Source organism: Puma concolor, chromosome D1, assembly GCF_028749965.1.
Source record: "Puma concolor isolate L17-30 chromosome D1, mPumCon1.1.hap2, whole genome shotgun sequence".
Classification (NCBI taxonomy): domain Eukaryota; kingdom Metazoa; phylum Chordata; class Mammalia; order Carnivora; family Felidae; genus Puma; species Puma concolor.
In genome coordinates this window covers 41679852-41704252 of record NC_141676.1, presented here as the reverse complement: position 1 = coordinate 41704252, position 24401 = coordinate 41679852, and the positions used below count along the sequence as shown (strand labels likewise).

The window sequence follows — 24401 nt, the reverse complement described above, 5'->3', positions numbered from 1 at the left end:
ATGAAGAAAATCTTCACCAACTCCTCAATCTAAAAAGAACCTCAGTGATAAGCTTGTATTTTTGTTTTCTTTACCTGAAGAGGGCAAATAAACACAAAACCATACATAAAAGGGAGGTGGGGATTTGATGGCAGAGGAAACTCCTGATTCCAATGCCAAATGAAAGTGAGATAAGACTGGGGCAGGGAGAAGAGCAGGAGTGTGGCACCAGACAATAAGGGTCCAAAAGGCTTTACCTAACATCTCCTATATGTCAATATCAACTGTCAGTGAAGAAAATAAAGTTCATTTATTGGGCAAAGGAAACTTAATTCAGTTATTAAGTCTGAACTTTCAAACTTGGGAAGCTTTCCTCCAGGTCATCAGCAAGAGTTTTATCAACTTCATGTAGAATTTTGAGAAAGTCTTCTATCTGTGAGTCAAACAAAAGAACCAAATAAATGAAGTAGAAGAAAAGGTGGTTTACGATACTGATTGGTGACTATAAAAATGTTCTACCCGTGATTTCTAAACAGTCCAAAGGAAAACAAATGTTGACAAATCCCCAGATGACAATAAAGACTATTACAGTCATTCTCAGTTCTCTGAAACATCAAAGAAGGGACTAGCTCATACCACTTTGTTTTATTCTTGAAATTAGTATTTATACCCCCAATGCTTCCCCTTTAGGGTCCACTACTGGAGTTTTATCCTCTTCCTTGCTGACATGGCCTCTCCCTCCCACATTCCATACTTCATTTTCCTAAAAAAGTTACTATTTTGAAATTGTCTCTAATGGTAGCAAATGTGATATAATTTGAAGAATGATAAAAACCTACTGACCATTCTCACCTAAGAATCTTATCTTTAATATATATGCTTACTTCATAACAGTGAGGGGTCCAATAAATTCAGTGCTGACTCCATTCTCTTAAAATTAGAATAGCTATTCAGGCTAGTCTCGTGAATTACCCAGCAGTCATTTATCTGACAAGGGCACTAAGTCATGTGAATTGCAGGCACGATCTTTTTTGACAATGGTCTCAGAGATCAAGCACTTACATAGAAACATTTAGTAATCCTCTAAAACTCAGCCACCTATATGCTTATTCATACTCACCACAGGACTATAAAAAGGAAGAAGGTTTTTAAATGCACAGGAGCACTTCTGTTTGCTTAACTGGCCCTCCTTTACTCCCTGAGCCACAGTCTCCTAAAACAAACAAAGATTTGGTAAAAAAGGAAAACCTCTTTAAATTTTTTTTTAATGTTTCTTTTTGGGAGATGGGGGTGGGGGGGCGGGTAGGAGAGAGAGAGAGAGAGAGAGAGAGAGAGAGAGAGAGAGAGAGAGAGACACAGAACTCCAGGCTCTGAGCTGTCACGATGTGGAGCTCGAACTCACGAACTATGAGAGTATGACCTGAACCAAAGTCAGAGGCTTAAACTGACTAAGCCACCCAGTGCCCCAGAAGAGGAAAATTTCTAAAGCTTTATCTGATTAATAAATATAAATCAGTATATATAATTCCCTACTGATCCTATGGGCATTTCAGATGTCCCAAACTGAACCCAGCATCATCCCCCCCTTATGTAAACCCAAACACTATTTCACTGTAATCCTATTTTAGGGAAGGAGACCACCACCCACCCACCCTGCTGCACAAAGCAGTAACCTGGGATACAGCCAAGATTTTTCCTCCTTCTTTGTTGCTGACCCATCCTCCTAAGAGTTTAATTCTACTCTACCAAATCTCTCTCATCCCATCCTTCCTTCTTCATCCACACTTTCACTGTTTAGGCTCTCAATATTTTTCAGATTACTCTTAAAGGTTACCACCCATAAGAGCCTGTTGGTCTGTAGGTCTCCAGTTCTAATCCTCTCTCTTGCTTTTGGAGTAATCTTTCTAAAAAACAGATCATATCACTTGATTCTTAAAACCAAACTCTCCAGTAGCTCCTCAGTTTCCTCAAGATTAAATCCATATTCCATGAAGTACAATACATAAGAATTTTCATGACATATCCCTGGTTTATTCTCAGTCCACCTTCCTTCTACATTCCTGCCACTTAAAAAAAAATCCCTCTGAAAACAAAATCACATAAAAGTGACAGTAAACAATGGGAAAAATACTTGCAATGAATATGCAAAAGACATATTATTGCCCAAGGAGTTTATGTAAATAATCAAAATAGATAAATCTATAAAGTAGGAAACACAAATAATACACAAATACATGGAAAGATGTTCACCTTCACTAATAAAAAAAAAATGCAAGTCAAAATAAGGCATAATTTCTCACCCACTGAACTTTAATATAAAAATTGTAATACCCAATAGTAATAATCATGTAAACCCAGCATTTTCATATGAAAGCATTTGGTAGTATGTAGTCATTAAGCCTCAGTCATCTTCACTTTAAAAATGCTAAGCCCAGTAATCTGACTTCTGAAAATCTATGCCAAACTAATAACCCAAATCTGGAAAAGGAAGCAGGATAGTTGACACCCCGCACACCCCCCTCCAAAAAAAGAAAATTACCAGAATAACCAAAACTTCTTTTAAGAAATATTCTTCTTAAAAAAATTCAATGAATATGAATATATTCTAAATGGTTATATTTATATTTTTTCTAAAATACATGGAAAGAAAGTATGCCCAAAGGAATAATATGCTAACAATCCTGAGCATATTCAGGAAGAATACTCCTTAAAACAAGTTTGCAGTAAATTTTGAAAACTGGCTTTTTGGCAAACTGGGTATTAAATAAACTGGCTTTTGGTGAAATGTCTGTCAGTAAATTTAGAGTCTGGAAAAGGGCTCACAGTGCTTGCTTCAGCAGCATATATACTAAAATTGGAAAAGAGCTCATAATATAATGTTTGGTGTAAACAGCAGTCTATAAAAATTCTATATACTGGGTTAAAAGCATGTGAAAAACACATATATAAATATACCAAACTACATCAGTTCCTGGGTTATAAGCTTACACTGATAAGTTTTTTTCTCTATTTTCCCAAATTTATATAACATAATTATAATTTTATATTAAAAAAACAATACAGTAATAATAATGTTTGAAGCATTAAGCAACCCACACTTTCTTTTGCTGATGACACCATCAATATTTCTTTCCTACCTTTGTTAAACCCTGAAAAATATTAGAAAGAAATTCACATGAAATATCCTTTAAGATTTTCAAGTGGAAATCATCTTGGGTTAAATCAGACTTTTTCGTTTCTTCTGTGTTAGAGTCTACTGAGTTCTCTGGCTTCTTCTGACAATGTTCCATGTTTTGTAAGACACGAATCAAGCTGTCAATTAGAGGAAGATCTAGTGTACAAAAGAGGCATGGAATTAGCCAGTTAAATCTGGTCTCTCCTCCTTGTGTTGATTCATTCATTCATTCAAAAGTACTTGAGAGTACTCATCAAAATAAAAAGCTTCTGCACAGTGAAGGAAACAATCAGCAAAACTAAAAGGCAACTGAAGGAATGGGAGAAGATATTTGCAAATGACATATCAGATAAAGGGTTAGTATCCAAAATCTATAAAGAACTTATCAAACTCAACACCCAAAAAGCAAATAATCCAGTAAAGAAATGGGCTAACAATATGATAGACACTTCTGCAAAGAAGACATCCAGATGGCCAACCGACACATGAAAAAATGCTCAACATCATTCATCATCAGGGAAATACAAATCAAAACCACAATGAAATACCACCTTACACCTGTCAGAATGGCTAACATTAACAACTCAGGCAACAACAGATGTTGGCAAGGATGTGGAGAAAGAGGATCTCTTTTGCATTGTTGGTGGGAATGTAAGCTAGTGCAACCACTCTGGAAAACAGTATGGAGGTTTCTCAAAAAACTAAAAATAGAACTACCCTGCGACTCAGCAATTGCACTACTAGGCATTTATCCACGGGATACAGGTGTGCTGTTTCGAAGGGACACATGCACCCCAATGTTTATAGCAGCACTGTCAACAATAGCCAAAGTATGGAAAGAGTCCAAATGTCCATCGATGGATGAATGGATAAAGAAGATGTGGTATATACACACAATGGAGTATTACTCGGCAATCAAAAAGAATGAAATCTTGCCTTTTGCAGCTACGTGGATGGAACTGGAGAGTATTATGCTAAGTGAAATTAGTCAGTCAGAGAAAGACAAAAGTCATATGGCTTCACTCATATGAGGACTTTAAGAGACAAAACAGGTGAACATAAGGAAAGGGAAACAAAAATAATATAAAAACAGGGAGGGGGACAAAACAGAAGAGACTCATAAACATGGAGAACAAACTGAGGGATGCTGGAGGGGTTGTGGGAGGGAGATGAGCTAAACGGGTAAGGGGCATTAAGGAATCTACTCCTGAAATCATTGTTTCACTATATGCTAATTTGGGTGTAAATTTTAAAAAATAAAAAATTTTACCAAAAAATAAAAAGAAATAAGTAAAAGAAAAAAAAAGTACTGACAGTACTGTACTGTAAGTAAGTACTATAAGTACTGTAAGTTAAGTACAACTTACTAGTTACTAGATATTTTATTTCAGGTACTACAGATATGGTGGCAAACAAGATCTTTCAGGCCACAGCCTTCAAGAGGCTCTCAAATAAACTAATGAATAAAACAGATCATTTCAACTTTGGGTGAGTTCTAGGAAGAAAATTAAAAGAGAATATAATAAAGCGGCCAGCAGAGGAGGCTCTTTGAGGGGAGAACTAATAGAGAAGCATCAAGGTAAAGAGCCCAGGAAAACATTTCAGGTAGAGGAAACAATAAGTGCAAAAGCCCCAAAGAGGAAACAGTCTGAGGAACTAAAAGGCCATTATGGCTCAAGCCAAGTGAGTAAGGGGGAAGGAGGGCACAAAACAAATTTCAACAGTTGGGCAACAGTCCTATCATGCAGTGCCTTTGGAGGCCATAGAGAAAAAGAATTTGAATTTTCAACTTTATCAATAAAATCCTAAACAAAGCTTTTAAATTGTATGTTTCTTTAAGTTAAATTTCAAAAAGATTGTGATTTCTTCAAAAACTGAATAATCATTTAAATTAGCCTACAGTAAAAACTGAATACAGGGGCACCTGGGTGGCTCGGTCAGTTAAGCATCTGTCTTTGGCTCAGGTCATGATCTTACAGTTCATGAGTTCAAGCCCCGCATTGGACTCTGTGCTGACAACTCACAGCCTAGAGCCTTCAGATTCTGTGTCTCTCTCTCTCTGCCCCTCCACTGCTCACACTCTTACTCTCTCTCTCTCAAAAATGAATAAACTTTGAAAAAAAAAATTTTTTTAATGAATATAAAAAATAAAACTAGGGGTGCCTGGGTGGCTTAGGCTTAGAGAGAGAGCATTCTCTCTCTCAAAAATAAATAAAAAACATTAAATAAAAAATAAATAAAAACTAAAAATTTAAAAAAAAGATTTGTTTTTGTAACTTGTCAAATTCAGTGTTAAACAAGAATAGTCAAAAACATTCTGAAAAATTAGGATGAAAGGAGACTAGCCCTACTCGGCATTAAAACGTAAAGTTTTACTGATACATGAATAGAGCAATAGAAGGGAATAAAACATATAGGGAAACTCAGAACACAGTAAATGACAAAATTTCAAATCAGTGTGGATAAACCAGATTATTCACTAAATGATGTTGAGATAACGGAATAGCAATCCTGAAAAAAGCTGAAGCCATACCTCACATGTAACAAGTGATTAGATTCTAAATGGATCATGAATTTAATTGTAGTCATAAAAAAAAAAAAAAATCACTCTGTGAAAAACCATTCGTTTACATAGAAAATATTCATATTATACTTCTAAATTTAAAAAGTTGCCTAAAAAGCAGGACTTAAAAATATATATGCATGTGAGTATATAGTAATTATCTCTGGATGGTGGGATTATAAGCACTATGCTTCCTTTTATAAATTTTGCAAATTTTTTTGTGGTGAGCATGTAATATTTTTATAATCAGGGGAATAAAAGTACCAACACAAACAAACAAACCAAATGAACAATAATCCCAAGCCGGGGCTCTAAAATCTAACAGACTAGAATTTACTCTAGTGAACGAAAATGATACTTACCTTCTTCTATCTTTAGATACTCCTGTTCAGCCTGTGAAGCAAAGATGGCAGACAACACTGAATAAACAGAGGCTAGCACAGTTTTCTGTTCTTGAAGTATGATGGGTGGATCATCAGATTGGCAAAATTCATGGCAGACCAGGTCAAAAAGTAAATTCCAAGTGTCTTTTCCTGTAGCAGGACACTGTACTTAATAGAAATGATAAAAAAAAAAAAAAAGTAGTTATATAAAAACAAAACAATTCAATGAGTAATTCCTGTGCTTCCCTATAAAACACCTTACCAATAGCTTGAATTCCATCATCCACTGTGGTAAGCAGCTGTAAGATATGCATGTAAACATCGAGCCCTTCTGGATTTTCAGAACTAAATTCAAAAAACAAAAACACTGAATCAACAACTCTGTGGGACTGCATTCATTCATTCATTCAACAAATACTTATCACTCTGTACTAGTCATTGTCCCAGGTGCTAAGGATAAAACAAGAAAAGGGCGAAGTCTTGGTGCTCACCAGAGCTTACATGTTAATGGCAAAAACAGTCAAAAAACAAAGAGATACTATGGAATATAATCAACACTCGAGAATGAGAAGTAAAAATTCCTTTTGGCCCTGTCCCACAAAAGCAACAATGCAGAAACCTTTGAGGTGATACTTTATCATTCTGGTTTACTTAAATAATCAGGACGAAAAATGACTGAAACTTTTATAGAATGAACGATAGGCCCACTGCAGCAAGCAAGCATCAACAGTAACAATGTCCTGCAAACTTCAGAGGACTCCCCTAGCTCCCTTAGCTGAGAATACTAAAAGCACGTAAGTATAATTTTTGTGATCAACAGTTTGGATTCCTGGAAGCTCACAATCTTAGTTCTTCAAATGATTAAGTGAAAATATAGTGAACAATAAAAAAGAAGGCTCATATTTAAGTACCTACTACTTTCAGGCACTATGTTAGCAGATGGGAAAACAGAGACGTGTAAAACGTTGTATCTTCACAAAGTTTACAGTCTAAAGAAAAGAAGATAATTAAAGGAGCGATCATGACAAAATGATAGGACTGTAACACTAAAGGAAGTCTAAGGTACCAGAGAACCACATGGCAAGCAGTATTAACTAAGTTTAGAGAGTTGAGAAAGGCATCTTAAGAGAAATGATATTTATGGGCCGACTGGGTGGCTCAGTTGGTTGAGCATCTGACTTCGACTCAGGTCATGATCTCACAGTTCGGGAGTTCGAGCTCTGCGTCGGGCTCTGTGCTGACAGCTCAGAGCCTGGAGCCTGCTTCGGATTTTGTGTATCCCTCTCTCTCTGCCCCTCCCCTGCTCATGCTCTCTCTCTCTCTCTCAAAAATAAAAAATAAACATTAAAAAAAAGAGAGAGAAATGATATTTAAGCACAGACATGAAAGAGAAATGTTTGAGGTAAAAGAGACATGGTACACAAAGGCTTGAAGGCCAAGAGAGGTTGGTTCCCTTGATGAAAGAAACTTCACATGGTTGATACACACAGAACAAGTAATAAGGATGGGGAGGCACTGCAGAGCCTTGTAAGCCATGCTTGTTAAAAACCTGGACCTTGGAGCACCTGGGTGGCTCAGTCAGTTGAACATCTGACTTTTGATTTCAGCTCAGGTCATGATCCCAGGGATGTTGATCAAGCCCCTCATCAGGCTCCATGCTAAATGTGGACCCTGCTTACGATTTTCTCTCTCTCTACCCGTCTCCCTGCCTCCCCCCCACTCCTCCCCAACTTGCTCAAGCATTTGCATGCTCTCTCTATAAAAAAAAAAATTTGGACCTCATCCTAAGGAAGACAATGGAAGAGTTTGAAGCACGTGAGTGAGATGATGAGTATGTGTATTGGAAAGATGGTTCTAGAGTCTAGGCTTGGAAGGAGCAGCCTTGAGGTAGGGAACTCAGGTGAGAGAATGCCATAGGTGTCTAGCTGAGAGACAGTGGCCTGAACGATGACTTTAAGAAAACACAGGTAGATCATAAAGACATGGTGTTGAACAAAAGAACTAAGACTCAAAAGAATACATACGGTATAGTTTTTTTCACAAGAAACTCAGAGCCAAAATATATGGAATAATAAAACTATAAAGCAAAGAAATAATTGCTGAAAAAGTCCAGAAAGTAGTCATTTCTAAGTGAGAAAGAGAATTGGGATTTGGAAGGGACACACAGGGGCCACGGAGATGAGGCCCTGTTTTCTGTAAACGTAAGTGTTTGCTTCGTAATTATTCATTAAGTATAAATTTGTTTTTATAGGCTTTCTTGTATATATACCATACTTCACAATGAAAGTGTTGAAAAAATTAAATGAAAACTCTACTTTGATATTTGACATTGAGAATAGTGAGGAAGCAGGTTTGGAGAAAAGATGTTAAGTTTAATCCACCTGGATAAAGGACATAAAAGATTTTAGGTGGGTTATTAACCACCAACGTTATACGACTGAACATTAAGCAGATCAATTCACAAGTTAATTTTCTAGTGACTAGCAAGAAACAGTTTCAATGACCTACAACACCTAGTAATCACTCCTGGCAAGACATCAGAGCCCAAAATTCAGTCACTTATCTAAGACTGACATATAAACGTAAGAAGCAAGAAAACAAATGACGTCTGACGTTAACTGAAAAAGTTGTTAAATGTTTAATGGAAAATAAAACACCAGAAAATCTTTCCTATTTGACTTAAATTACACAAAATTGCAGAAGATTTTAAGACCATAACCATAATTAATGCTGGAAAATAGCCTATAGCTAACTAATATTAGAATAGGTACTTTGTAACCATTATGATTCTTAAAAAGAGCAAACACAGGGTTACCACAAAGATTAGTAGTGAATCCAACCTGACAAAGACTGATGGGGTGCTATTCATCCTGTCAAAAAGAAACTAAAACTTACATCTATGGATATTTCCAGCAATTGGATTTTCCCAAAACATTTTGCACAAAAAGCTCGCTTACCGTACTTGTTTGGCAGCTTCAAGTACACAGGGCACAATTTTAAACACTGGCTGCTCTTCAGCATCTTCCTGGGGTTGGTCCAGAGGCTGAACAGCCCCATTTCTAATCCATTCCAACATTAGCTTCTCGTCCAAATCAAAAAGTTTGTCCACAACTTCCCCTATTTTCACCAGCAAGTCAACTGCAGACGATAAAATAGTTATTGAAATGAGAAGCAAAATTTTAAAAGCAGTAAGGTTAGGGGTGCCTGGGTGGCTCAGTTGGTCAAGTGTCCGACTTTGGCTCAGGTCATGATCTCGTAGCTCGTGGGTTTGAAACCCCCAATGGGATCTGTGCTGACAGTTCAGAGCCTGGAGCCTGCTTCAGATTCTGTGTCTCTGTCTCTCTGCACCTCCCCTGCTCACACTCTCTCTTTTTCTCTCAAAAGCAAATAAACATAAAAAAAAAAAAAAAAATTAAAAAGCAGTAAGGTTAACCAACATTCCTAAAGCTATTCCAAGAAAACCAAATCTTACCAAAGTATTACTTATTAAGGGAGATTTATTCACCTCCTTTGTTTAAATTTGTCTTCCTTTTTTTGTTTTTTGAGTGAGACAGAGAAGGCTCAAGTGAGGAGACAGAGAATCACACAACGGCCACAGAGAGAGAGAGAGAGAGAGAGAGAAGGGGGGGAGGGGGGAGAGGGAGAGGGAGAGGGAGAGAGGGAGAGAGAGGGGGAGAGAGAGAGAGAGAGAGAGAGAGGGAGAGAGAGAGAGAGAGAGAAGCAGGGTTCACCCAAAGCGGGGCTTGAGCTCATCCTAAGTGGGGCTCAAGCTCACCTGATGTGGGGCTCGAACTCACAAACTGTGAGATCATGACCTGAGCCAAAGTCAGCTCAGCTTAATGATGAAGCCACCCAGGTGACCTCTTCCTTCATTTTTAAATGTGGGACTGATCAGTATCCTGGCAGCTTAAGAAGAAATTTTATATCTTGAATCGAAATACTTTTTCACCTGACACTAGATGTATTTTTTTAAGCAACCTCCAGAAATAGTTACATGGCTTCCTAACAATTAAATAGAACCAAAAATTTTTCCAAGATTACATGGTGACTTACCATTTGTTGAACTTGACATAATGAAACAAATACTATCATAAATAGCTGGATATTCCCGGATTCTTTCAACCCAGACACTGGCCACTTCTGTCTGGGAAAGACAAGTAAGCAACAACCTACAAAATAAATGTGAACTTAGTATCTATTTTGAAAAACATTAAAGGAAATTCAAGAATGAAGAATTAACTCTATTGTCCAAGATTCCTGTATGAATGAGCATATAGAATACATAGAAAGAAGAAAGCATACCGGCTTGTTTCCAGCAGAGTAGGAGGGTCTGAATCATACAAACAGTGCAGTAACACCTGTCTATAAAAACAAAAAAGTTAACCCAATATGCATCATTTCTCTCATTTCAAATATCAAGGTAGGGTTTTCATTTAATTTTTTTCAACATTTTCATTGTGTAGTACATATAAAAGAAGGCCTATAAATACAAATTTATACTTAATGAATAATTACAAAGCAAACACTTATGTTTACAGAAAACAGAACAGTGTCTCATCTCCATGGCTCCTGTGTGTCCCTTCCAAATCCCAATTCTCTTTCTCACTTAGAAATGACTACTTTCTGGACTTTTTCAGCAATTATTTCTTTGTTTTACTCTATAGTATTATTCCATATATTTTGGCTTTAAGTTTTTTGTGAAAAAAATTATACTATATATATTCTTTGAGTCTAGTTCTTTTGTTCAACACCATGTCTTTAAGATCTACCCATGTTTTCCTACAGCGATCGTTCTTTGATTCACTGCTGCAGAACATTCCATCATATGAATATAAAACAATTTATGTTTCTAGCCTACTACTGATGGATATATGGATTAATTCCACTTAGGGCCACTTCAAGTAATACTCCTGTAACACTTCTCCTCTGATGTACATGTGCACGGTTTATCCTACCATATACACGAGTGGGATTGCTTGGTCACAACATCTGCGTTGCTTATCTTCCAACTTGACTAAATAATGCCCAACTGTTCTAAAGTGGCTGAACAAATTTATATCCTATCACCAAAGTAAATTGTTTCATATTATTATTTTTTTTTTTCAACGTTTTATTTTATTTTTGGGACAGAGAGAGACAGAGCATGAATGGGGGAGGGGCAGAGAGAGAGGGAGACACAGAATCGGAAACAGGCTCCAGGCTCTGAGCCATCAGCCCAGAGCCCGATGCGGGGCTCGAACTCACAGACCGCGAGATCATGACCTGGCTGAAGTTGGACGCTTAACCGACTGCGCCACCCAGGCGCCCCCTTTTTTTTTTTTTTTTTTGTTTCATATTATTTTTAACATGACTCATTCTTAGTTTTTTTTTTGAGAGAGAGACAGAGTGTGAGTGGGGGAGGGGCAGAGAGAGAGGGAGACACAGGATCCGAAGCAGACTCCAGGCTCTGAGCCGTCAGCACAGAGTCCAATGCAGGGCTTGAATTCATGGACCACGAGATCATGACCTGAGCCTGAGCCACCAAGGTGCCCTACGTGTCCTCAGATTTTTGATAGGAACCACTAGAGACCAAATATAATCCAAGGTCATTCACTCCATGAATGATTGTTAAATTACTAAGGGAGGAATAAATACCTTAACCTAGGATCTTTTTTTTTTTTTAATGTTTACTTATTTTTGAGAGAGAGAGAGAGAGAGAGAGAGAGAGCAAGCAGGGGAGGGGCTGAGAGAGGGAGACACAGAATCCAAAGCAGGATCCAGGCTCTGAGCTGTCAGCACATAGCCCAATGCAGGGTTCGAACTCACGAATTATGAGATTGTGACCTGAGCCGAGGTCAGATGCTTAACCAACTGAGCCACCCAGGAGCCCCTTAAACAAGGATCTTAAAGTCATTCCACACCTAGAAGAGGTAGTCAGCTCTATTTTAGAGACCCAGGTACTTAAATCCTGTGATAAAGCCTCACAGCCCTAGCTGACAATAACCATCCAGAACACTTATCTATTATGAATTTCTTTAAAATTCTGATTTAATAGCCATGAACCCTCTGCCTAGAAAATGTATACACTCATAACATTTAGCATGTAATTCTAGAGTATTCTCAGACCTCTTAAAGTAACCACTAGGGTTTCCACCACTAAAAAACCCTCTGCCTAAAACTTTCCTGCACAGGAAAGAGAACTAGCCTCCAAGCAAAAGTAAGAAACCCTTGGGGCGCCTGGGTGGCGCAGTCGGTTAAGCGTCCGACTTCAGCCAGGTCACGATCTCGCGGTCTGCGAGTTCGAGCCCCGCGTCGGGCTCTGGGCTGATGGCTCAGAGCCTGGAGCCTGTTTCCGATTCTGTGTCTCCCTCTCTCTCTGCCCCTCCCCCGTTCATGCTCTGTCTCTCTCTGTCCCAAAAATAAATAAACGTTGAAAAAAAAAAAAGTAAGAAAGCCTTTGAATCACAGAGGCTGCCCTGTATTCTCTAGTCTACTGGTAAATCCCGTTCCCCAATCTTAAGAGTTCTCAGGGTCACCCTGGTCAGTAAATCTAGTTTTTCCAGACTGGCTCTCTGGGCCCTTGGATTCCCTAAGCCTAACTTGTTTGAGACTCTGGTCAGGTGCCCCATCACCAAGCTTTGCCCTGCTGGGTCTTATCCAGTCAGGCTTACCCTCTGCTGATTGTTTAGATCCTTTTACTACCAATAAACAGGCCTAAATCCTCAATCAGCCAATAAACACTGTGGAAGCCCCTAGCTACCATCAATATATGAAGTTCCTAGATACTATTCATCAGGAGAAAGGAAGCACTACATTTCATACAATTTTCCTATATCTCCTATGTATTAGGATTTCTTAAGAGATATGAAATGTTAATTTATTTTGTAAAAACATAATTCTTATATAATAAAACTTACCCAAGATTTTTATCACTGCTGATGGACACACATATCTCTTGGAAACAGGCCATATTACCTAAAATTCCCACACAGATTTCCTGCCAAATTAAACGTCACAGGTCACAATGGCTCTAAGATGAAAGACACACACAAAAATAATAACTTGAAAAAAACTTTCACTGAGTCAAGTTTGGGGGGAGAAGAGGTAGCATATAGAAATATATATACTGCCTGCACCCTAATCTTGACAAGTTTACAGTATTTGACAAGAAAAAGAAAGATCAAAGACAGTCACAAGTTATGGAAGAAGAAATCTTATGGATGAAATGAGTGTTCAATGATTAGTAAGATTCAGACATGCAAAGAAGAAGAAAGTCATTCAGACAAGGGGGAAAGGATCAGCAAAGGCAGGGAGGGAGTAATGCACATGGCTCATACACTGAATACCAAGGGAGCAGCCTGGCTGTTGCACAACATTGAAGAATAGCACCAGATAAATAAATACAGCAGGCAAAAAGGATCAGGATTAAGGGACCTGAATGCCATGTTGGAAGAGGTTCAGAATGAAGGTTTTTAAGAATGGAGGATTTTATTTATAAAAAAGAGCAATCAACAGAAATGGGAGGTCCAGGCAATGTTCCCTGTTCTGCCACATATTAGCAACATAACTTCGGTTATGCCTGATTTCCACAGCTGTTAAATGAAAGTACTGATCTCCCTGATCCAACCGAAATCTAAAGATTTGACTCTAATAATTTCAAACAGCATATTACCTAGTGCCAGGCAATGTTCAATAAAAATCTGTAGACTGATTTGTGGCCAGTAAGAAAACTAAAGACTATCTTTTTTTTTTTTTTTTTTTTTTTACAAAGTTAATTTTTTGGTTGTTAAACCTGATTCCTGATTTACTGATTTTTTTTTTAATGTTTATTTATTTTTGAGAGAGAGAGAGAGAGCGCACATGCACAGGAGGGGCAGACAGAGAGGGAGACACAGAATCCAAAGCAGATTCCAGGCTCTGAGCTGTCAGCACAGCAGAGCCCCACGAGGGGCTCGAACCCACGAACCATGAAATCATGACCTGAGCTGAAGTTGGACACTTAACTGACTAAGCCACCCAGGTGTCCCTAAAGACTATCTTTCTAGCACTTCTACTGTTACTGCTCTAAAGAGAAAGCTTTCAAAATGTACATACTTACTCTTAATCGAGGACATCTGGATTTGGCCAATACTCCCATAAATATGTCAGGGGCATTAAATTCTTGGAGAAATAAAGCCACATCCTGAAAATTAAAAAGTGAGTATTAATTTGGATGCTGAATAGTCCTTTTTAAATCCCATAGTACAGACAAACATAAAAAAAAAATAATTCTATGTGTAACTCCTTTCAGGCTCAAGGAAAAAAGCCATAGGTTAGGAACTGTATCATTATGCAAAAGTAGCGTTCAAGAGTCTTTGTGCTATCTGGTCCCAAGGCAATGGAATAAATCCACAAACAAATCTAAACTGTGATATTCCAGGGGATTGTCTTCTTTTTCTGCCCTAAATGTATTTACCTTAATGATCTTTCTATCTACCAGCAATGTTCATTAACTCATTCAAACACATTTGCTGATTGCCAGGTATCTTGATAGACGGTGAGGTAAGGAAAAAGAGTAAAACTCATTAACTAGTGTCTTCTAAGAGCTTAAAACACAATGGGGGAAACAGGTAAAAACTCCTACTGGGTCATGCCCCAAATGAGAATTTGTGTTTTCAAAATTCTCAACAGAAAATAATTCTGATCACGATGTAACTACTACAGCTTCATACCTCCTTCCTAGAGTCTGCCCAGGCCACACTGCCAAGAGGGACACACCATACCGGTGAATGAACCTGGAGTGGACATGTGACCCAATCTTGCATGTTCCAAGACTGAATCAGCTTGCTGTGGATGTCTGTGTTGCACAATATTTAAACAAAATTAAGTTTCTGGTGGTCTATTGCCTTAGATTTTCACCAAACTTGAAGTGTATATTTGCGATAGCTTAACTTAAAACCCAGGCTATGGTGAAAAAGCTCTTCAAAGGGACTTGGAGGCACCTCAAAGAGAGAGGCAGTAATCCTTCATAGCAGCTGAAACCAAGGTAACCTGCATGACTATTGACTGGAAGCGACATCCTATAATTATTAAGAGAGCACAGTCAGAGAAAACAGTATTTTCAAAGATACACTCCAAACTGAAAGTCACAGCAACAGATGCTCCCCACTCTAAGTGTTTAAAGTGCTGTTTGTCACGTGGCCAACTCTTAGGGCATGCAGGGACTGATTTATTTAATGACAGTTAATAATTCCTAGGGTAGCAAAGAGTTAGGTGACCTAACAATATCAACAGCAATAATAATAATAATAATAATAATAATAATAATGGCAATTTACATTTATTGAGCAAGTTGTAAATACCAAGTACAGTGAAGTGGTTTGCACACTATCTCATTTAATTCTCAAAACCCTATGAAGTAGTCATTATTATTGGCCCCATTCCACTAATAAACAGGTTTTATAAGGTTAAGCAACCTGCCCAAGATTATACAATCAGTAGAACAGATCCAGAAGAACAGAATCCAGATGAGTGTGACTGCCATACTCTTAACCAGCACACCAATGCTACCTCTCAGCTATTCATTCATTCACTCACTCATGCATTCATTCATTCACTCTTCACCAAGTATTTACTGAAAAACACAAGTAACAGGCACTATTTGAGGCTCTGGGGGACACAACAGTGAACAAGCTAGATAAGTTCCCAGTCTCATGGAGTTTTTATTCTAGAAAGATAAATAAACAATAAACACATAAACAACTGAACTACATAATTTCTAAGTGCTACAAATAAGATTAACAAGATAGTATGTGCTAGAAGCCAAGATGGGAGGGGACTACTTCAGATGTATCAGAGAAAAGTACCTCTAAAGAGGAGACATTAAGCTTTTAAGAAAAGGAACTTAATCTATCAGAGGACACAAAGGCCAAATAACAAGGTAAGTGTTATGCAACAGAGTGAACAGGTTTCATGAGAGCCCAGAAGAGACGAATTCTGTTTGGAGTGTCTGTGGAGGTGTCACAGAGAGGTGACATTTAGGCTGGGTCATATAAGATGAGAAAGATTTTGCTGGCTGGAGGCCATTCCAGGCAGACAGTGGCATGAACAGAGCATGAACACATGAAAACGCAGAAAGCATCTGCAAGTCTCTGGTCCTGCTCAAACGCTAACGGTAGGGGATAAGGCTGTGACACTGGAAGGACCTTATACCAGTTATTGGTGGACAGCTCAGTTCTCTAGCAGTGCTTCAAGAGCTATCCTAAGAAGGTGAAAAGGAGGCCAAGAACATGACCCTCCCTTCCACCAACAATCTTTTCCAAAGAGCAGCTCTGTTTTACCTATTATGTATTTGAGGATTTCGCATTAAGATTTCATTTTAAAAAATGGGTTCTAGCTCTTAAAAAACTATTTTTTAAAAATCATAGCTTCTGGGGCACCTGGGTGGCGCAGTCAGTTAAGCGTCCGACTTCAGCCAGGTCACGATCTCGCGGTCCGGGAGTTCGAGCCCCGCGTCAGGCTCTGGGCTGATGGCTCGGAGCCTGGAGCCTGTTTCCGATTCTGTGTCTCCCTCTCTCTCTGCCCCTCCCCCGTTCATGCTCTGTCTCTCTCTGTCCGAAAAATAAATTAAAAAACGTTGAAAAAAAATTTTTTTTTAAATCATAGCTTCTCAATAATTGTAGAGCAAGTAGAAAAAAAGACTTGACCAATACTCTCAACCAACTTGATCCAACTGACATTTATAGTACACTCTACCCTGCAACAGCAAAATACACATTCGTTTTAAGTGAACATGGAACATTTACCAAGATAGATCACATTTTGAGCTATAAAACAAGTCTAAATATATTTTTAAAAAGACGCAGAGTGTTCACTGACTCCAGTAACAGATAAATAACTGAAAACCCCCAAATATTTGAAATCTAGACAATGTACTGCTAAATAACTCAGCAGCTGAAGAAGAATTAAAGGAAAGTTAGAACTAAACTAAATGAAGAGGAAACCCCAACATATCAGAATCTGTTGGATACTGCCAAAGCAATAGTTAGAGGAAAATTTATAGTGTTATACACCTATATTAAAAAAGAAGAATGGTCTCAAATCAAATGACCTCAGCTTCCACCTTGAGAAATTAAAAAAGAACAACAAATTAAACCAGAGTAAATAGAGGAAAATAAAAAAGGGCAAATTAGAAATCAATGAAATAGAAGACAGGAAAGCAACAGAGAAAATCAACAAAACAAAGCCTTTAGGGAAATCAATAAATTAAACTTCCAGCCAGAATGATGAGGGGAAAAAGACAGAAGACACAAATTACTAAGATCAGGAATGAAGAGAGGTGCCATCACTACAGATGCTACAGATAATTAAATAACAATAACATAATACTTTGAACAACTTTACACCAATAAACTTGACAACTTAGATAAAATGGATAAATTCCCTGAAGAACATAAACTACCAAAGTAACCTGAATAGCCTTATACCTATTTAAAGGAATTGAATTTAAAATCTTTCCTACAATATACTAAAAACCACTAAATGGTGAATTTTATGGTAGTGAGTTATATCTTAATGAAACTGTTGTTTAAAAAAAAAACTTATTTTTTTTAAAGTAGTAAATACACAAAACTAAAAGTAAACAAACAACAAAAAACGAAAACTCCAAGCTCAGATGACTTCACTGGTGAATTCCACCAAATATTTAAGGAAGAAATACTATTAATTCTGCACAAACTCTTTCTGGAAAACGAAGAGGGAAAAGTTCCCACTCCATGAGGACAGCATTACCTTGGTACCAAAACCAGACAATGACAAGAAAACGAGTATCTCTCATGAAGATAGATAAACTTTCTAAGCAAGATTTTAGCACCTTGAAAATCAATCAACTCAGTACACCATATTAACAAACTAAAAAGAAAAACTACGTGATCATCTCAACTGACTTATCAAAAGTGTAACACAATACATAATCCATTCCTGATAAAGACTCTAGGCATACTACGGAAAGAAGGGGACTTTCTTAATCTGTAACTACATCATACTTAGTGGTGGAAGACCAGGTGTTCTGCCACCATATTAGGAACAAGAAGATGCCCCCCCTTACCACTTCTAGTCAACTTCATACTGGAGGTTCTGGCCAGAGTAAATGTAAGAAAAAGAAATAAAAGCAATTCAAATTGAAAAAGTAGTAAAACTTCTCTTCATAAATGAAAAACGGCTGCAGGATATGACACACAAAATCAACCATATTTCTAAATACCAGGAATGAACAGATATTGAAATTTTTAAAAATACCATTTACAATAGTATCCAAAAATATGAAATACTTGGGAATAAATTTGAGAAAAGATGTGACATACCTATACACGAAAAACTATAAAACTTTGCTGAAATTAGAGAGAACCTAAATAAATGGAAAGATATACCTGTTCAATTTATCAATCCTTCCCCCAAATGATCTATAAATTCAACACAATCTCAGCCAAAATCCTAGCAGGCATTTTGTAGAAACTGACAAACTGATTCTAAAATTAGTATGGTGGGCGCCTAGATGGCTCAGTCCTCCTCCAAATTCGGCTCAGGTCATGATCTCATGGTTCTTGAGTTCAAGCCCCACGTCAGGTTCTGTGCTGACAGCTCAGAGCCTGGAGCCTGCTTTAGATTCTGTCTCTCTCTCTCTCTCTCTGCCTCTCCCTCACACTTGCGTGCACACTCAGGCGCTCTCCCTCTCTCTCTCTCAAAATAAATAAACATTAAAAAAAAATTTTTTTAGTGAAAGGCGAAAGATTTATGCAATTTGAAGAGAAACCAGAGCATAAAAAAAAATTTTTTTTAAATAGTAAAATTAGTATGGAAATACAAAGGACCCAGGACAACCACAACAACTCTGAGAAAGAACAAAGTTGGAAGATTAACACTACCTGATTTCAAGATTTATTATAAATCAACAAAAATCAAAACAGAATTAAGACAGATAAATAGATCAATGAAACAGAAGAGTGCATCCAAAAATAGGCTCACATGTACATACAGATAACTGATTTTTGACAAAGGTACAAAGGCAATTCAGTGGGGAAAGGACGGTCTTTTTAAAAAATGAGCTTGAACAACTGGTCATCCATATGCAAAGAAAGTAAACTTCAATCCATACTTTGCATCACATGCAAAAATTAACTCAAAATGGATCACAGACCTACCAGTAAAACCTAAAGTTATAAAACTTTCAGAAAAAAATAAAAACAACTAAGAAAACAACACAAAGAGTGGGCAAAAGATTCAAACAGGCACCAAAAGATACACAGACTGCAGATAAACACATGAAAATATTGTCAACATTATTAGTAATTAGCGAAATCCAAATCACAATCACAATGAGAATCACTACACACTTACTAGAATGGCTAAAATCAAAAGACTGACATCAAGTGTTGGTGAGGAAGAGGAGAAAGTGGAACTGTATCTCATACACTGCTTATGATAATGTAAAATATAAACCACTTTGTAAAATACACATTTTTTTACACAATCTGTAAAAAACACAATTCAGACTTTTTCTTAAAAAGTTAAACAGACACCTACCATACGACTCATATTACTCTAGATATTTAGCCGAGAGGAAGGAAAACACATGTCCATAACATACTTATACACAAAAATTCAGCTTTAACTATAATAAACTACAAACAACTCAAATATCCATCAACCGAGAAATAAATGAATAAATCATGATATCACATAAAATGAAATAACACTCAGCAATAAAAAAATAATATACTACTGAAAGACACAAAATGCATGAATCTTAAAACAATGATGCTGAATGAAAGAGCCAGACCCCTCCAAAAAAAAGGGGTCCCATTTATGTAACACCAGAAAATGCAAATTGCTCTGAAGTGAGAATGACTATCAGTGGTTGCCCGGAGAGGGTGGAGGCTGGGAAGGGCAAGAAGAAGGGATTACAAACAGACAAAGAAACTTTTGGGGGTGAGAGATATGTTCTCTCTTTTTTTTTATTTACAAAATTTTTTTTTAATGTTTATTAATTTTGAGACAGAGAGAGAAACAGCATGAACGGCGGATGGTCAGAGAGAGGGAGACACAGAATCTGAAGCACGCTCTAGGCTCTGAGCTGTCAGCACAGAGCCCAAAGCGGGGCTCGAACTCACAGACTGTGAGATCATGACCTGAGCCGAGGTCGGACGCTCAACCAAGTGAGCCACCCAGGCGCCCCTAGATAGATCTCTTTCTTAATTACAGTGATGGCTTCATGCACGTATACACATCAAAATTGTTCAAATTATGCACTTTAAATATGAACAATTTCTGTACATCAATTACACCTCAAGAATACACACGTTTTTTGGTGTCAATTATACCTCAATAAAAATGTATCAAAAAAACAGCTGAAGATAACGAACAGCCATGGACAATTTTTAAGACAGAACACAATTAAATCTGTGTTTAGGAAAAAGAGAGCTTTCATGGCAATGTGGAGGACAGAGGGAAGTAAAAAGACCAGAACAAGGATTTTAATCAGGAAGCTAGTGGAAAAGTCCAAGTAATTAAGTGAGAGATTATGTATGTCCATCTCTTTTCGCCTTTTTTTTTTTTTTAGTGTTTGTTTATTTTTAGAGCGTGTGTACACGGGCAGAGAGAGAGGGAGACAAAGAATCCCAAGCAGGCTCTGCGCTGTCAGCACAGAGCCCAGCTTAGGGATGGATCCCACAAACTGCAAGATCATGACCTGAGCCAAAATGAAGAGTCAGACACTAAACCAACTGAGTCACCCAGGCAACCCTCACCTCTCTTCTTACCTGCAAGATAAGGGTACTACCTGTATCACAGGGTTATTGTGAAAAACAAATGGAATAATACATATGAAAATGCCACTGAGCTACAGAGTACAATGCAAATGTTAAAATGTTATTTTGCAATTTATACACACATGGTTCCCTCTTGTCCCTTTCTAATTTAATTATGGTACATCAGTGGTCTCCTACACAAGGTCAGCATTCTCTTTACATAGATAAGTATCAGAACTTTCCTGGACTACAAGCATTCCTGCAGCATTCATGAGAACTATATATTTAGCCCCAATCTAGTGACAGCTCAGATTCTCTACCCTCCAAGACAAAAGTTTAGCATTTACAGCTCATTCCCTGTACCATATGACTACAGACACTAAAGTGTTTCCCCAGAGACTTAAGGACTGAAACTTAAAAAAAAAAAAATCCATTCACCATCTCCTTCCCCAACAGTCTTTTCGGTTTCATTTCCAACCCCATACCTCATCCATGGACATATCCCAGACTCTGCAAATTTCATTCTCCATTTCTTCATCGAGCTCCATCTGCTGCTCCTCCTCGTCTGAGCTGGATTTGGTGTTTTCAGGGCTAACCATCTTCAACACAAAGGAAGAAAAGACATGGATAAAAGCTGCCCGTAGTACTCATCAAGTAATATTATCCTATAATCACTCACAAGTCACGAAGGCACTGTCCTCAATGTATCTTCTCTTGCAGAAACCTTGTTTAAAAAAAATTACTACCTGGGCACCTGGGTGGCTCAGTCAGCTAAGCGTCTGACTTTGGCTCAGGTCACGATCGCACGGTTCATGGGTTCGAGCCTTGCATCAGGATCTGTGCTGACAGCTCAGAGCCTGGAGCCTGTTTCAGATTCTGTGTCTCCCTCTCTCTCTGCCCCTCCCCCACTTGCGCTCTGTCTCCCTCTGTCTCAAAAATAAACATTTTTTAAAAAATTTAAAAAAATTACTACCTTGGGTAGACCAACGTTCATCTAACATTCGTGGAGTAAATACTGTTACGAGGCACTGGGGTAGAAATACACAAATGAATACATTTAAGCCCTTGCTTTCAAGCAGTTTAGGCCCTAGAGAGGAAAACACATGTAAACTAATAATCACAGCAAAAGACTATGGGAGTCGAGTGAATTGTGGGCAGAGTTGTGAAAGCAAAACAATGGACCAATGACCTATGCCTGGAGAGTTTGGGCAAACTTCTCCTAGGAAGTAATCTTTAAGCTAAACCTCTGAGGGAGAACAGGAGTTTGTTTGTGAAGAGGGGGAAAAGAATATACCTAAGAAAGTGCAAGAGTTCAGATTTAAGAAAACGGCCTGGCAATGTTTGGGGAATGGTGAGTAGTTGAGTGTGTTATGGGCAGATGTGTCTGGGAAGGTTGCAAAGCTGTATTGCAAGCTAAGAAATATGCATTTTTCTCCTGCAGGCAAAGGAAACTAAAAGGAGTTCCCAAAAACATTTTGAGGTTTTTTTTCTTTGGTTGGTTTGTTTAAGGACGATTATTCTGGCAACTAGACAGAAGATGCACTGGAGAGGGCAGAGACTGGAAGAAGTCAGTGAAACGTGGGAGAAGAAAGTTCACATGTACTGAGAGCTTCTACAAGCCAAACACTACGGTAAGCATTCTGTGCCCACGATAATCTTATTTAACCTACCCAATAACGCTGTATACAATAACAAAGGTATTTTCATCCCACTTTATAGAAATTGAGAAAGAAACCGAGGCTCTGAACGGTTAGGTGACTTGCCCAAAACAGGTGCCAAAGCCACGCTATTGGTATCAGAGCTGAAGGACTTCCAAATCACCATTTATTCTTCTACAACAAACGTCCACGAAATAAACTGGGCCCTAGGCTTCAGAAACGACACTGGGAATGGAGAGCAAAAACACGAGCAATGTATGTACGTGGTCAGACATTTTCGGAGAATTTGTAAAAGCAAAATATTTTTTTTTTATTTTTTTTTAAGTTTACTTATTTTTGAGACAGAGAGAGACAGAGCATGAACGGGGAGGGGCAGAGAGAGAGGGAGACACAGAACTGGAAGCAGGCTCCAGGCTCCCAGCCATCAGCCCAGAGCCCGACGCGGGGCTCGAACTCACGAACCGCGAGATCGTGACCTGAGCCGAAGTCGGGCGCTTAACCGACTGAGCCACCCAGGCGCCCCAAAAGTAAAGTATTTTAACCGTAGGCATTCTAGTCTCCCTGTCACTTATCTCCCGTTGTGTTGAGAGGTACTGGGAAAGGCTCCCGAAGTTTTGGGGTCCGCAGAGGCGGCCAGGACTCTAAGCGCGAGGCCTCGAGAAGGGTCGTCGGGGTGGGGGAGGGGATGGCGGCTCCGGGGGCCCGAGGGGGCTGCCAGAGGCGTGGACGAAGGGCTGGGGCAAAGGGAGGGAGCCCACGCGAGGCGAGACGTTCCACACCTGAATGAGTCCGCTGAGGACACCGAAGAGCCAGTGCTTGCTGTAGACCGTGCTCCCTATGCAGTCTCCCCCAGCACCCTCCTCCTCCTCCTCATCCCGACTGGGCAGCGGCGGCGAAGGGTTGCGGTCCATGACTTCCCCGCCACTCGCCCTGAGGAGCCGCGCCGGAAGCCGCCGGAGGAGGCGATAGGCCTGCTGGCGCCAGAGGGCCCGGCACGCCCGGTGCGGCTCCCGCTACAGCGCCCTCTGCTGCCCGGAGCCCTGCCGGCCTGAGTACCTGCTCTGTGCCCACAGGCTTGGGAACCCAGATGACTTAATCTCCAACGACCCCACCCTTTCTGGGACCCAACCGCGTTCATATTCATAACTGTTATTTGCCAGTTTCAGCGGACCAGATATTCCACCTCCCCAGGAGCTCTTAGCCAGATTGGAAGGGACAGGCAATGGGGGACAGCGGTCTCTGGTACAGACATGAATCTCGAAGCTGTCGTAGACCCCCTGATCTCTGGGCACCATTGACATTCTTAAAGACATCAGGCGCTCATTCTTCTCCCAGGTGTGGTTGGAATCCTGGGAAAGATATAAGTTACCAGGAAGATCGTCAACACTACAACTCCGTGTATTTTCAGTTCGTGTTTCTATTTAGTTCGATGGTATTCAACCTCAGACCCAACGCTACTACCCCCACCCTGCAATAAATATTTTCCCATATCTACTTTACTTTGATGAAAGACGTTTATAGATGATATTATCTACCTCAACATGTAATTTCAAAAATATTAATATCATTCCCTCACATAAAGGAAAAATAAAATTAATTTAAAATTATGTATTTTAATGGGGCGCCTGGGTGGCGCAGTCGGTTAAGCGTCCGACTTCAGCCAGGTCACGATCTCGCGGTCCGTGAGTTCGAGCCCCGCGTCAGGCTCTGGGCTGATGGCTCAGAGCCTGGAGCCTGTTTCCGATTCTGTTGTCTCCCTCTCTCTCTGCCCCTCCCCCGTTCATGCTCTGTCTCTCTCTGTCCCAAAATAAATAAACGTTGAAAAAAAAAATTAAAAAAAAAATTATGTATTTTAAGATTTTTAAATTAATGATTCCCTAA

The 24401-nt window shown here is 39.0% G+C and overlaps 1 protein-coding gene across 1 annotated transcript; it reads right to left on the bottom strand.

The window, feature by feature from the left end:
• Positions 1–270: 270 nt before the first annotated feature.
• On the bottom strand, positions 271–23469 carry SAAL1 (serum amyloid A like 1). The gene is made up of 12 exons (XM_025928694.2): positions 23300–23469; positions 21348–21461; positions 14178–14261; positions 12997–13076; positions 10403–10462; positions 10154–10269; positions 9058–9238; positions 6363–6445; positions 6080–6268; positions 3117–3310; positions 1100–1192; positions 271–412 (listed from the first exon to the last, which is right to left on the bottom strand). The coding sequence occupies exons 1-12, from the start codon at positions 23429–23431 to the stop codon at positions 320–322; spliced, it is 1419 nt and encodes a 472-aa protein (XP_025784479.1). The 5' UTR covers positions 23432–23469; the 3' UTR covers positions 271–319.
• Between the last annotated feature and the right edge of the window lie 932 nt (positions 23470–24401).